This window comes from Crocodylus porosus, unplaced genomic scaffold (assembly GCF_001723895.1).
Source record: "Crocodylus porosus isolate Cpor-Errol unplaced genomic scaffold, CroPor_comp1, whole genome shotgun sequence".
NCBI lineage: Eukaryota > Metazoa > Chordata > Crocodylia > Crocodylidae > Crocodylus > Crocodylus porosus.
The window spans coordinates 8,312,001-8,324,435 of NW_017728932.1; the positions used below are offsets into that span (position 1 = coordinate 8,312,001).

Here is a 12,435-nt window from a genome sequence, read left to right on the forward strand (position 1 = left end):
CTGTGCACCTCCTGGGTTAGATGGAGGTCCTGCACTCTGAGCTGGGCAGCCTGCATAACAGAATTTGCCTTGTTCTTATGACTGTTGAGGATTCATTCATCAATGTTTATATACAAAATGTTTTAAAATCCTCAGCAGAGCAAACTGTTTTTATTAATATTTAATAACAGGCACGAACCAAGAATAGAAATTTCAGTCCAGAAGATGAAAATTGGTATGTAGAAATTAAGAATTGTGATGGAATTTTGTTATCACCTGGGTCCAGTAAATAAAAACATGACTTGACAAGAAATAAATATAGCCATAGGATACTTGATAGATATATTATGGTGTTCAGGGTCTTACGTTGCTGCAGATCCAGTAAGAATCACCCATGGAAATGAGTTTTAAGTTTAAATTACCAGGGAAGTGTTTGCATTGGACCATTTATTCATTTGAAATCCCCAAATGATACAGTATTGTAAAATATTGTCTTGGTTTTGTTTGCCTTTAAACAGAGCAGAAAAGCTACAGTTGATTAACCACAGGCCTGTGACTGCCGTCGAGATACAGCTGGTAAGTGGCAATGCTCCCAGCCTTTCAGAGCTTTTGAATGAATAATGTTGCTTTCACCTTGAAGGTCAGCTGAGTAATCACTTTCTCATGGCCACCTGCTGATTAGCAGCAGGGTTTAACTTGTCTGGGCCCCAGGCAGAGTTTCAGTTTCAGGTCCCTACTCTTTTGAGACAGCTCCAGTGGAAAATTAAATGGATTTGCAACCAGAATGCAGTGGGGCCACACCGAGCTCGGGGCCCTGCATGCTATGCGCTACTCTAATGGTTCTGGTAGAATTTACCCTTTTTCATATATTTTTATACCTTCATATTTTCTAATCCTCTGTGAGACCTTCCTACAAAACTGCCCCTTTTCCTATCAGACCTACCTTCCACTGTGCGTTCTGTCTGATGCAGTGCCATACATTAAAAATAGCTGTCACAGTTATTAAAAGGGCAGTTATAATCTGTTCAAGAATATATTTACCTAAGAGATACTCGGCAGATGGAAAACTCTTCATTTCTTTTAAAGGTACAGGAAAAGCACAACATTAGGAGAAGCAATTAAAGCAAACTGGCTTTTGTACTTGCAGTGAAGTTACTGTTATCGTACCTCAGCCCTTTCAGGCACCAGCAATAGTGGAGTTAGAGCTCCTCTTGCAGTACTGATGTGTTGCAGTTATGAAGCTTCAGTTAAATGTGAATTCATCTGCTTCATACGGTAACCAATCTCTAGTCTAACAACCCAATGCAGTCTTTTCAAGGTAGGAGTTACTCTTAGAAAGTTATAGTTGGGTGCAAGTCTGGATCTGACTAGTCACTGAGCTCTTCAGGATTACAGGAAGTTTCCGGCTGTGTCAGTATACCTGCGCAATTCTACCTGTGCATGTTTCTCCAAAGCCTGTAGTAGGCAGGGTGAGTGTGCTACTCACATTGTGTTAAATTAGGCTGGTGGAAAACTTCAGCTGCAAAGATCTTTCATTAAGCTAGTAAAACCATTGGGAATAACACTACCAAATCACAGCTCATTTTTGTGCATATGAAATAGCAAAACACCAGTAGCCACAGCCAGCAAATGATTCTGCCTTCGGGACTTGTGTAATGGATGGCCATTGACTGGGTATCACGGCAAAAGATGTAGTGATGCTGCAGCCGTTGACCAGTAGAGCCGCTGTGCTTCAAGAAGGGATTGAACATGTAAAAACAGAGCGCCGTTGAAACCAGTTGGGAATTTTGTCTTTCACATCAGCAGGTTGAGGGTTGCCTATGCGTAGGCATGTTGTTCTAGCTGTTGTGGAAGTCAGAGGCAAAATACACAGGTGATTTAATACGAGTACAAAAATTGCCTTGAATCTCATTATATGACCATTTTTCTTAAAGACTTTGACTAATCCCTGGATTTAGATTTAAAGCAATAATAGATACTGAGTGTTTCTGGCCTTAATTTCACAAACAAACCCCCAAGTAAACGAATTACATTTTATAAAGAGGCACTTCAGGAACAAATTTCAAATCCAGTGACTGATAGGGTTTGGATGCACCAAACTTTACTCAGTTAGATATAGGTATGTGTGTAAATTTACTCCACTGTACTCTGAATAGCTCTAGTAAATTAATATTTAATTTTGATATCCTTTTAGTTTCATGGCTTTCCTGTTCCATCTTGTATGCCTCCTTCCATTTGGTACCGTGCAAGAAATAAATGAGGGGAACTAGAATTTGTCTAAAAGGCAGATTTCTGTGGAGAAGTACCTTGTGTTTTAATTAAGGTCATTTTTTTTCCTTCTGGTATAAATTGTTGCTCATTGTTTATATTTGTCTTCTCCAGACTGTGTCCTGGGATTTAGTTTCAAATGAGAACAAAAGGAGCATGCAATTCTAATCCCTATCCCACTGAGTAAAAGTACTGTACACAGAACAACTCTCTCAACCTCCAAATTTAATCTTAAGCATATGTTGTTCCTAGCTCAGCAGCTTGCAAAAAAAAAAAAAAAAAAAAGCAAGACAATGGTGTTGATCTAACCATGACACCGAGCCAGGCTTTACTTGACTTTTAACAATGATAGGTTAGGATGAGGATCATCTCCTGAATGAATAAATTGCTTTGCGTCTCTCTCTCTCTGGAGCAGTAGGTTTTAATTTAGTCTATTTAAAACTCATAGACCCAAGGATTTACTGCCTCATGCCTTCCACTTTTGGCAGACAGGCTGGCAGGCTGTTATTGTCGACAAACAAAATATTAATTTCACATGTTCCTCTGAAAAATGCAAGATGACGGGGAGCTGAAATGTTTTATTTTCTCAGTAATACACATTACTGCCCACCCTCTACATACTTGTCTAATAACCTTTCAGAAAGAGATGAATCCAACCACATTCAGTCGTTTGCTATATTTATAGTCTGTCTTAGCTGCATGGCACTGATGAACATTTTGGATATGTTCTTCATATGTGGAAACTGCAGGTATCTCCTTGCATACGGTGTGCATCTCCTTCATAAGAACAAACGTGCATTGTATTCTGCTTGGTGGCTTTAAGAGCAACCAGAATGCACCTTTCTTTTCTCATTACATCGTATTGCTTTTTAGATTTAATAAAGTCTTAAAATAATTGTCCACAGAAAGACATAGTCAAGCTCGCAGGCTGTTCTGCTCACCAGCCCAAGTCATGTTATCACGTCAGAAATGGTTTACCTCAATGCACATTATTTCAGACTTCTTTGGTGGGTCCTTACATAATTCATTCTCTGGCATTTGCTGTCTGCTCATTATTCTTCTGGGATTTAGATAAGATAAACAATGATTTAAAATCTTAACTGTTGGACAAAAGGAATGGAAAAAAGAAGCCCAATACACTTCTGTGCAAGCAGCAGCAGTAGGATATGTCCATAGCAAACAATAGTCGAGCTTCAAGCCGTGCCTGCATTAAGTCCAGTGGGACTGCTCTTTACAGATTAACTTCTGGAGAAATATTTGTAGAATAAAGGCCACGTAGTTTGCATACAGTAGCTTGTGTGGGTATGCACCTCTGTACATACAAATTTGCTTCTTTATTTCATTAATAACATTTTACTGATATTCCATTAAATTATTTTAATAGTCCATTTAACACAGAGCAGTGTTGTTCAGCCCTTTCATTTGTGGACCCCTAAACATTTTTGAATGGAGGCACAGACCCCTTTGAATTGTAAGTGTGGTTATTCACATACTTTTGAATCATCATAGTCATCTTTTGTGGTCTGCTTAGACAAAGGGGGTCCGCAGACCACAGGTTGAAAACCGCTGATATAGAGAGTTTCTCATTGTCAGGTGTCTGATTTTTTTTTTCCTTGTTAATTTAAAACTTTTAAAAGCTTTTGCTAATTAACATTTTTAATGAGAATTTATCGGGGCCTCATTACTGCTCCATGTCATTCTGGTACTGAATCTCCTTTGGTAATGCTGGTTATTTTGACTCTGAGAAGTTTGGATTTATAGTCCAATTAAAAAAAAAGAAACTGCTCTTAAAAGTGCAGCTGGAAAGGGCTGCATGGTACCTAATTATTCCACACACACATTTATTTAATAAGTACAGGTTTGGTTCCCAGTAGCGGTTATTACTGAACACGGCAGCATCGTCTATTTAATTCTACAGTTGATGAGCAATTTGGCTTTTCATTTTGCTGTAGCAGGAAGATTGTGTGTGTGTTTTCTGGGTTTTTTATATTGGGAAGTCCATGCTTTGGAAATGAAGAAACAAAAAATAACAACACATGTGATCAAATATTAAATGAGTAAATACTTCACTTAGGTGCCTCAAAGCAGAGTACTCAAATCAACCCACTTCAGCATTTCCTGTGCTTTTTGGGCACATTTAAACTGGAGTAAAGTGGTGTGGATCCCTATCATTTTTATTTAGTAATAGTTTACGCTCACTTGGCATTGGTGTAAATGGCTGCGTTAATTCAGCAAGACACTAAAGCAGGTGTCCAAAATTAAGCCTTGGTGTATCCCCTCAAGGTCAACAAGACTGGTCACATGCTTAAATTTAAGCAAGGGGCATATTGCTCAGCTCATTGCATGGATCAAGCCCTAACAGTTGAGACCAATGTATATAAGTTAACAGTTGTCTTCAGGTTTCTACATGAAAGAAAATGGCCTCCTCTTCCAAGGGGGGACACCACTGCTGCAGCTGCTGACTTTGGTATGAATTGTGCATGGTCATCTTGTCTAAAACTCACTTTTCCTGAGGAGTCTAAAAATATGGATTTAGACACCCAACTTAGACACCCAGGCTATAAAAAAGGAAATGGCTCTCTTTCAGCTGAAGGTATTTTATGCCAATCATATTCAAGAACAATGTTTGCTACCTTTTTTCCTAACTCCTGCATTGACCCTTGAGACCATTTAAGAGCACCAGCAGGATGATGGAACAACCCTATTGCTCACAGTATTAATGTGTCACACGGGGAATTTAATTACTGATGATCATTTGTCCACGTCAGATGGAAGGCATAATTGGCATGCGGTTTGTCAGTGCATCGATTTTGAGAGCCACACAATTGTATTTCTTCTAGCATACAAGATGTTGTTATGAATGACATCAATATGCTGCAGCAACTGTTACAGAGAGATTTTACAGTGATTTCTGGGTAGTAAAGAGGTGAATGCTGAAATATTGCAGTATCTTTGAACAAGGCACATAGACAGTCTGGTTAATTGCCTTTCTTCCCCATTGATTTTAAGGATGTCTCTTTTTCCAAGGCTAGAGAATAACATACAACTCTGGTTGTATTTTGGAGAGTACTTAACATGTACATTTTGTTACTGTAATTAAATGCCAGCTACTTTCCACTAGTTGTATACAGCTTTTCGGAGTCCACCGGTATCTCCAAGTACAGCTTAAGCAAGGAGAGCTTAATTATTGCTGTTACCCAATCCAGTTGAAACCTTGGCTAACTCTGCCATACCGTGTGCATGTAGCGTGACCTGTGAAAGTGACCTCTGGTTGTTAAAGTAGTTTTTATTTGAGAAAGTTGTTAGAAGAACTGATTTGTTGATGGAACTTTTATTAAGGAAGACACTAGTTAGGTGGGTTGGTTTGTTTCCTTCCTTTTGTGTTTTTTCTCCTGTCATCTTAGGATAATCCAGTGTTATTACTGTGATAAGAAGCTGGCAATTTTTTTTATCTGAAATTACAAATCAGAAGACTTTGGGCTCAGATCTGATGTACCTGGAATGAGCTACGAAAATCAGCTTTTATTTCCTTTCTTTGATGTTTTCATTTTCATCATTTCTTGCTTGTCTCTTTAGGTGCATTTCTTCATGCTTAATCTTTATTTCTTGGTTTTTAGCATGCTGCTTTGCTGTTCTCTAATTGCCTAGTAAGTTTCCATAATAAGTCATTACAGTTGGCCTTTCTTTGAAGAAAAAATCCTTAGCTCATTCTTTTGATCTTTTGAACTCTTTAAAGTGATTATGCGGCACTGCAGAAACACGAGCATTTATAGCCAACCAGATATAAAAGACTTTGTCTATCAGTCATTGCAGTATATCAAATCATAGAATCACAGAAAATGAGGGTTGGAAGGGACCTCAGGAGGTCACATCTAGTCCAGCCCCTTGCTCAAAGCAGGGCCATCCCCAACTACATTGTCCCAGGCAAGGCTGTATCTAGCCAGGTCTTTAAAAACTGCCAAGGACAGAGATTTCACAACTGGAGGTACACTTATATATCAGTCCATATCAGATCAGCGATGATAAAAGGCAAAATTAATGTTATTGGCAGTTGGTCGCACAGCCGCACGCATGCACACGACCAGGAATGCAGGCTGGGCGCTTGGAGAGCAGCATCTGGCCAATAAGTATTTGGGGAAAAGAAGGAGCATGGTGGGGAGGGCAGATAGAGGCCCCACCGGTGAGAGTGGAGGTGGAGCAGGGGCAAGCACTCCTTAGCCAGAGCAGTGAATGTGACCCTGCTGAGAGCGGGTGAGCCATGGGTGGCTCGTCCAGGAGGAGCGGAGGGAGACAGCTCTTTGCCGCTGCATGCACCCCTGGGGGAGGCATGGGGGGCATGTGCCCCCCCGAATTTGTGCGCAAGACGAGAGCAGGCTGCCCACTGTGGGCACAGGGCCAGGGGCTGCGCTGGCATCTTCCCAGTGGGAGGTCTGGGCCAGGGCTGCGCTCAGGGCAGGGGGGGTGGGCAACAGCGGCGCGGCTACAGGGTGGGCTATAGCCACCTCAAAAGTCCACATAGACGGACTCCCCTCCCTCCCCCTGCCATGGTCAGTGCATCCTTGCTCACCGAACAGCTCAATGATCTCACTCACCCCTGATTGTGCACAAGCCCTGTCAGTCAGTTTAGCAGGGGAAGATGCATTAAAACACGAGTCAACATCATTGCACTTATTTTAGAAGAATGGGACTACTTTACAGCTAGGGCTGCCAAGCTCTGGAATGGGCTCCCAAGGGAGGCGGTACTCTCCCCTACCTTGGGGGTCTTCAAGAGGAGGCTGGACAGATATTTGGCCGGGGTGATATAAGGTGATACCTTATATACCTTAGTGATCAGTTATGGAGAGTCATCAGTAGGGATGCAGCTGGGTGCCCGGGGCATAGTGACGACAGGGACTTCCAGTTGCTGCTGTGATTGCAGTTGTTCAGCAGCTGCCTCTTTTTGTCACCCCCCCACCAAGTTGGCACCTGGGCCAGTAGCCCCATTCTCTGTGCTGTAGTTACACCACTGTTAGTGATCCTTTGGGGTGGTCATATTTGTTACAGAGCACGATGTTCAGGGATGGGTGATGCAGGTACCTCTCAGGGTACTTCTTTCTGTAGCCCAGGATAGCGCCGACTGTCCCCCAGTACCCCTCGCAGTGCTAACTGGAATGACTGCATGAAGAAGCTCCCAGAAATTAATGCTTGTCATCACTTTCATATTTTATATTATACATGCTTGAAACAAGTTCTCGTGCCGTCGCTCTTAGGACTGTCAACGCCGTGTGACACTCCTGATTGTTTGGCTCAGCTTTATTATGGAAGGTGAGGGGAGAGTCCTCTCATAAAACTAGTGTATAAATAGCCTCGAGAGCGTGACCTGCAATTTTAAGCCTCCTGAGACAGACTGATTCTCAGAAAAGATAAAGCTGGGGATTGTCTCCTATGAAGAAGAAACGTGACATGGCTTAAGAGCATTTTGTCTCAATAAGACCTGATCACCCTCGCCCTCTGTTGATCTCATTCTCTGATACCGAATCCAGGATCCAGTGGTTGTGATCACTTGCAAGGTCTGGTGAGGTGACCTGGAATCAGGCCTTCCAACATTACATAGCAAAGACTCTTACTAAAGGGATTTTCTTCTGGGCAGCTCCCTTTCTGTTCAGCATCTCTGAGGTTTCTACAGAAAAGTATTGTGGAAGTAGTTAAGGTAGTGTAGGAGCACTGTTGTAGCTGAGATGATCCAGAAATTATGCGAGTGGCAAGGATTTCTTAAGAGTGCTACTTTTTATTGGACCAGCTATGTAATTGGGATAGAGTTAGACAAGCTCTACCCCTGGGAATTTCTCCCACCCGCTCCCCCTGCCGTTCTTTACTTTGCCGTGCCAGGCTCATTACGATCAGACCTGAGGAAGAATGGCTTACATTCAGAAGCTTGCCTAATTTGATCCCCACTGCATAGTTGGTGCAATTAAAGATATTACCCTAAGAAATCCTTGTCTCTCAAAAGTTGTGAAAGAATATGGAGCTTCTTTTCATGTAGTTATAAAAGCAGGTATCAGCAAGAGAGAAAAAAAAATGCCAGTTTAATAGCAAATGCTGTGCAGACCTCCTTCAGGTCATGGACCTGTCGTATTTTGAGAGCCACCGCTCTGAGAGTTCATAAGGCAAGAGGAAGCCCCAAATACAGTTGTTCCTTCTCTCGGCTGATGATTCGGGCCTCCCTTTGTCTGTTGCATAAGCAGATTCCAGTTGGGTTCTTTTCCCTCCTCCAGGATCTGTGCTAATGGCTGGTGAAACCTGAGCAGATTGTATAAAGATGTGGCTTGTAGGACAAAAAGCTATTTTGTTTAATTGGGCATGCCACTTCAGGGTTTGGAAAGCAAGATGTACCTGGATAGCTGCCAACTTAACTAGAACTGATTAGACTTGCCTTGACTTGGGACCATAATTAATGCAAATCACAGCTCTACGAAGGACATTTGGAAAAAAACCCACCACGCTGCTTTTTATACAAAAAAAGAAACTCTTAATTGGTTTCATTTGTTTTCGAAGTTGCCATTCTGCTTGCTTTCTGGTCCCTGACAAGTTCTTTCTGTTCACAGCAGGACAGTTGTTTTGCACAGGTAGCAGGGTCGCTGTGAGATTTTTGCAATCTAAAAAGAGGTTAGATCCATAATCAATCTGACGGGAACATTATTTATTGTCCGCCGGTAATGGCATGCTTTATGTTGTATGGGCTAGGGACAGGCAGTTGAGGCTAGAGTCCAACTAGATTTTTTTTAATACGATGACTTATAATGGGAGATGGGGTGGCCTCTTAATGGGGAAATATTTAGTCCCGCTCGTATCTAAGGAGTGAAGGATTTGAGGCCAGGGATCAAGTGATAACTTGCAAGTTACTTGGCCAAGTAAGTCGCTCAGTTAGGGGAAGGAGATCTGTGGGGAGTAAGAAGGTTCCCACAGGAGACTGTCTCAGGAGAAAAGATTTGGAAGGAGGCGCTGCACCCAGCAAAATGAAGACCTAAGTAGAGAAACCGACTGTACAAGGTGGCGCAGAAAGCTCTGAAGAAGCTTTTTGGAGGCACTAAGGAGCAAGGACTGTTTTTCCTGTTATGATTTGAAACATAAACCTGCCCTCGGAGAAAGAATTAAAATTCTGCACCTAAACTTTTGCTATGGCTTTACAAGTGACCCTTGTCTCTCTCCTTTGCACGGCACCAGGCAGGCTGTGTCTGCACTTAACAAAGATGAACAGCACGCAAAATGTGTCTGCTGTAGCTTTTGCAGAATAGGAACTACTACACACAAAAAAACCAATCCCTTGAAAGTCTGGAAGCAAGCAGTCTTTATGTCGTATATTGCTCTGAACCTCCTATCAGTTCGTGTAAGCTGCATCTTCCCATCCTGTTTATTCCCTTTTGTTATGTGCTGAAGTAATAAATGGTTGGACAGAGACAGGGAGAATTAATGCATTTTGATGCGTTTTTGGAGCTGACAGTTTCAGAATGAGCAGAGTCCGCTGGGCTCCTTTGCATGTGGCAGAGCTCGACGTTTTTTGCTAGTGTGCTGGGTTATATGAACAATAAAATGTTTTTATGACTAAAAAACCCAACCCACCCAACAAGTGCGATTTTCACAAGCCTTCAGGGTTAGCCTTTACTGTTCCCATTATAGTTTGGTAGAAACTCCCCTTGACTACTTCAGCGGGAGCGTAGGCAAGGGCTGAGCGTTTTTTTAAATTCTGCTCCAAATGTTTCTGCATATCAACTTCCTTCTTTAAACTTCCCACCCACACAAAATGCTAAAAGGATTTCTTCTGAGCGAGGACAGCCGAGTACACTGGAGTCCCCCCAGACAGAGCCGGAGTCTCTAGACAAAGGGTAGCATCCTCCACAGTTCCTGGAATCTGGCTTCCAGAGTTGATTTAGGCACTTACAAGCTTCACTCACACTGATTTTTAGATGAGATTTATGCTCAAATCTGGCTTGAAACTGGGATTTAGACTTCCGAGTCATGCAGATGATTTGGAAAACTTTAAACCAGGTGTTTCTAGAACGGTTTTGACTCATAATAAAAGGGCCAATCCCCCCACTCCCCCGTTAATTTTTTTTGAAATGCCATGACTTAGCACTAAAACTGTATTCTGGGGTGATCTATGGCATGCATCTTAGAAAGTGGGTTTTTCAACTCTGGCTCAGAGTGGGGAACAACTATTTATTTCATCATAATATTTGTAAAGATTGCACTTTTGCAAGCACAAGTTTGCCTATGATCTCAGATAATGTGTAATGTCCAGTTAATGTAGTATGCAGCTTTTCCTCCCGGAGCCAACAGAGGAAGTGTGGATTTTACAATTACAGTAGACTGTTTTTATTTTTTTATATTTACAGATGGTGGAGGAAAGTGAAGAAAGACTGACAGAAGAGCAGATTGAGTCACTCATTCAAACAGTCACAAGCATCCTTCCAGGGGACCCAGAGGAAGAGAAGCGGACCCAGGCAGCTGTGCCAATGGAAGATGATTGTGACTGAAAGGCATCTGGACCAAAGCATGTTCAAGCTGAACAGAAGAGAATCAGCTAACTCTTTTTTTCATTGTAATGTGCATGTCTGGGGGGGTTTGGGTTTGGTTTTGTTTCTTTATTCCTGGCTTGATCTTTTGTGATATCACCATACAGTATGTTCATGTTTTGTTACAAAGCAACAGTTGTTTACAAAGAGCATAAATAAAAGATTCGTGCATCTGCATTTTGTTATTTTTGAAAAAAGGCGATTACCAGTTTCATAAAGAAGCAGCAAGAGAAGTGGGCAGGGGAGGGCGCGGGAAATGCTGAACATCCGTGTTCTTTTCCATTATCCGTACAGCAGCTATACTCTTCTTTATATGGTTATACACAGCTGGCTATTATAGCAATACTTTATAATTGTTTTCACATGCTTTTGAATTACCCAAACTGCTTTTCAGAATCCAGCCGATGACACACTGCAATTCTGCAGCTGTTGTGAAAGGGGCAATTCCAGGGTAAGGGAAAGGCAGTACAAAAGTTGCTTAATACCCTCATGAGATCAACTTTAATATATCCCTGCATCTTATATCATGAAAGTGAGAGGAATGCAGGGATTGTGCCGGTACGTTATCTAGGGTCAAGGGTACCTTTGATACAACCCTTTGCCTATATTAGCCATAGAACCAGATCCACAAATAGAGTAAATTATCATAGCTTCACGGAAGTCAGGTGTTATACTGATGTGTACCACCTAAGAGGCTGGCTCATAATATTCAGGTTCTCTGTAATACAGACAAAAGGAAGTGTAGAAGTCATGCTGATATTTGTCTTTTGGTTCAACCTGCTCCGTAGGTCTTGCATGTAAAACAGTGAACAATCTTGCATTCCACATGAGCTGTACTATACAGCTGGGTGATTTAGGGAAGATATGACAGCCCTAGCTATGAGTCTCTGCCTTCCTATGAAGCGGATGGAAATGCCTGCTGTACAGGGAAGTTATGAGGATGCACAGTTCAGTAACATTTGGAAGATGCTTTGAGGCTGTGAGATGGAGGGTGCGACTGAAGTAGAGACTGCTGTTCTACTCAGGAGATAGTAACCGCACGTCGAGTTAGTAAGTTCCAAAGTTGATGGCTGACATGTCAACCCAAGGTGCAGTGGCAATGGTATAAAAATTAAATGCCCCTAGGTTATTTTTTTAATACACAGAGTTTTGATAGATTGCCAGACGGTTAACAGGAACTTTTTAATTTGTTTCTTAAATAAACTCTTTAGCTCTCAGTGGCCTTTAATGGTTTGCAACACCTTGTGGGAATAGGCCATGTCCTTTTTTTGGTTATTATTTATTCATCATCTTTGTATGAGCTGGGTGATTAGGTGCTGTTTTGAAGCCATGAAGAGGAAACAGAAACGGACCATAAGTTTCTTTTCCCTACTAGAGACTATTTGACTGCTCTCTGAATTGGCTCTTCCAAGCTCAGGAACTGTTGATTTGCTATCATTATATACTTTTGCCAGCATCAGTGTTGTTTTGTGGTGCTCGTATTGTGTAAGTTACTAAGCAACTGCCCATCTACTACATTATTTAATTGATTTAACAAATCACTTCCAGATGAATATTCTTTTTTTACCAGTAAATGTGTACAAATACAAAAATGGCCTGCTTTATCTCAGTTACAATACACAAAGCATTCACTTTC

At 41.7% G+C, this 12,435-nt stretch overlaps 1 protein-coding gene across 1 annotated transcript in view; it reads left to right on the plus strand.

The window, feature by feature from the left end:
- Positions 1-10,976, plus strand: part of CRCP (CGRP receptor component) — a 46,194-nt gene extending 35,218 nt beyond the window's left edge. The window contains exons 5-6 of the mRNA XM_019545513.1: positions 498-555; positions 10,620-10,976. Coding sequence (XP_019401058.1) covers positions 498-555; positions 10,620-10,760 — 199 coding nt within the window. The 3' untranslated portion in view covers positions 10,761-10,976. The remainder of the gene's footprint in view (positions 1-497; positions 556-10,619) is intronic.
- Positions 10,977-12,435: the final 1,459 nt, after the last annotated feature.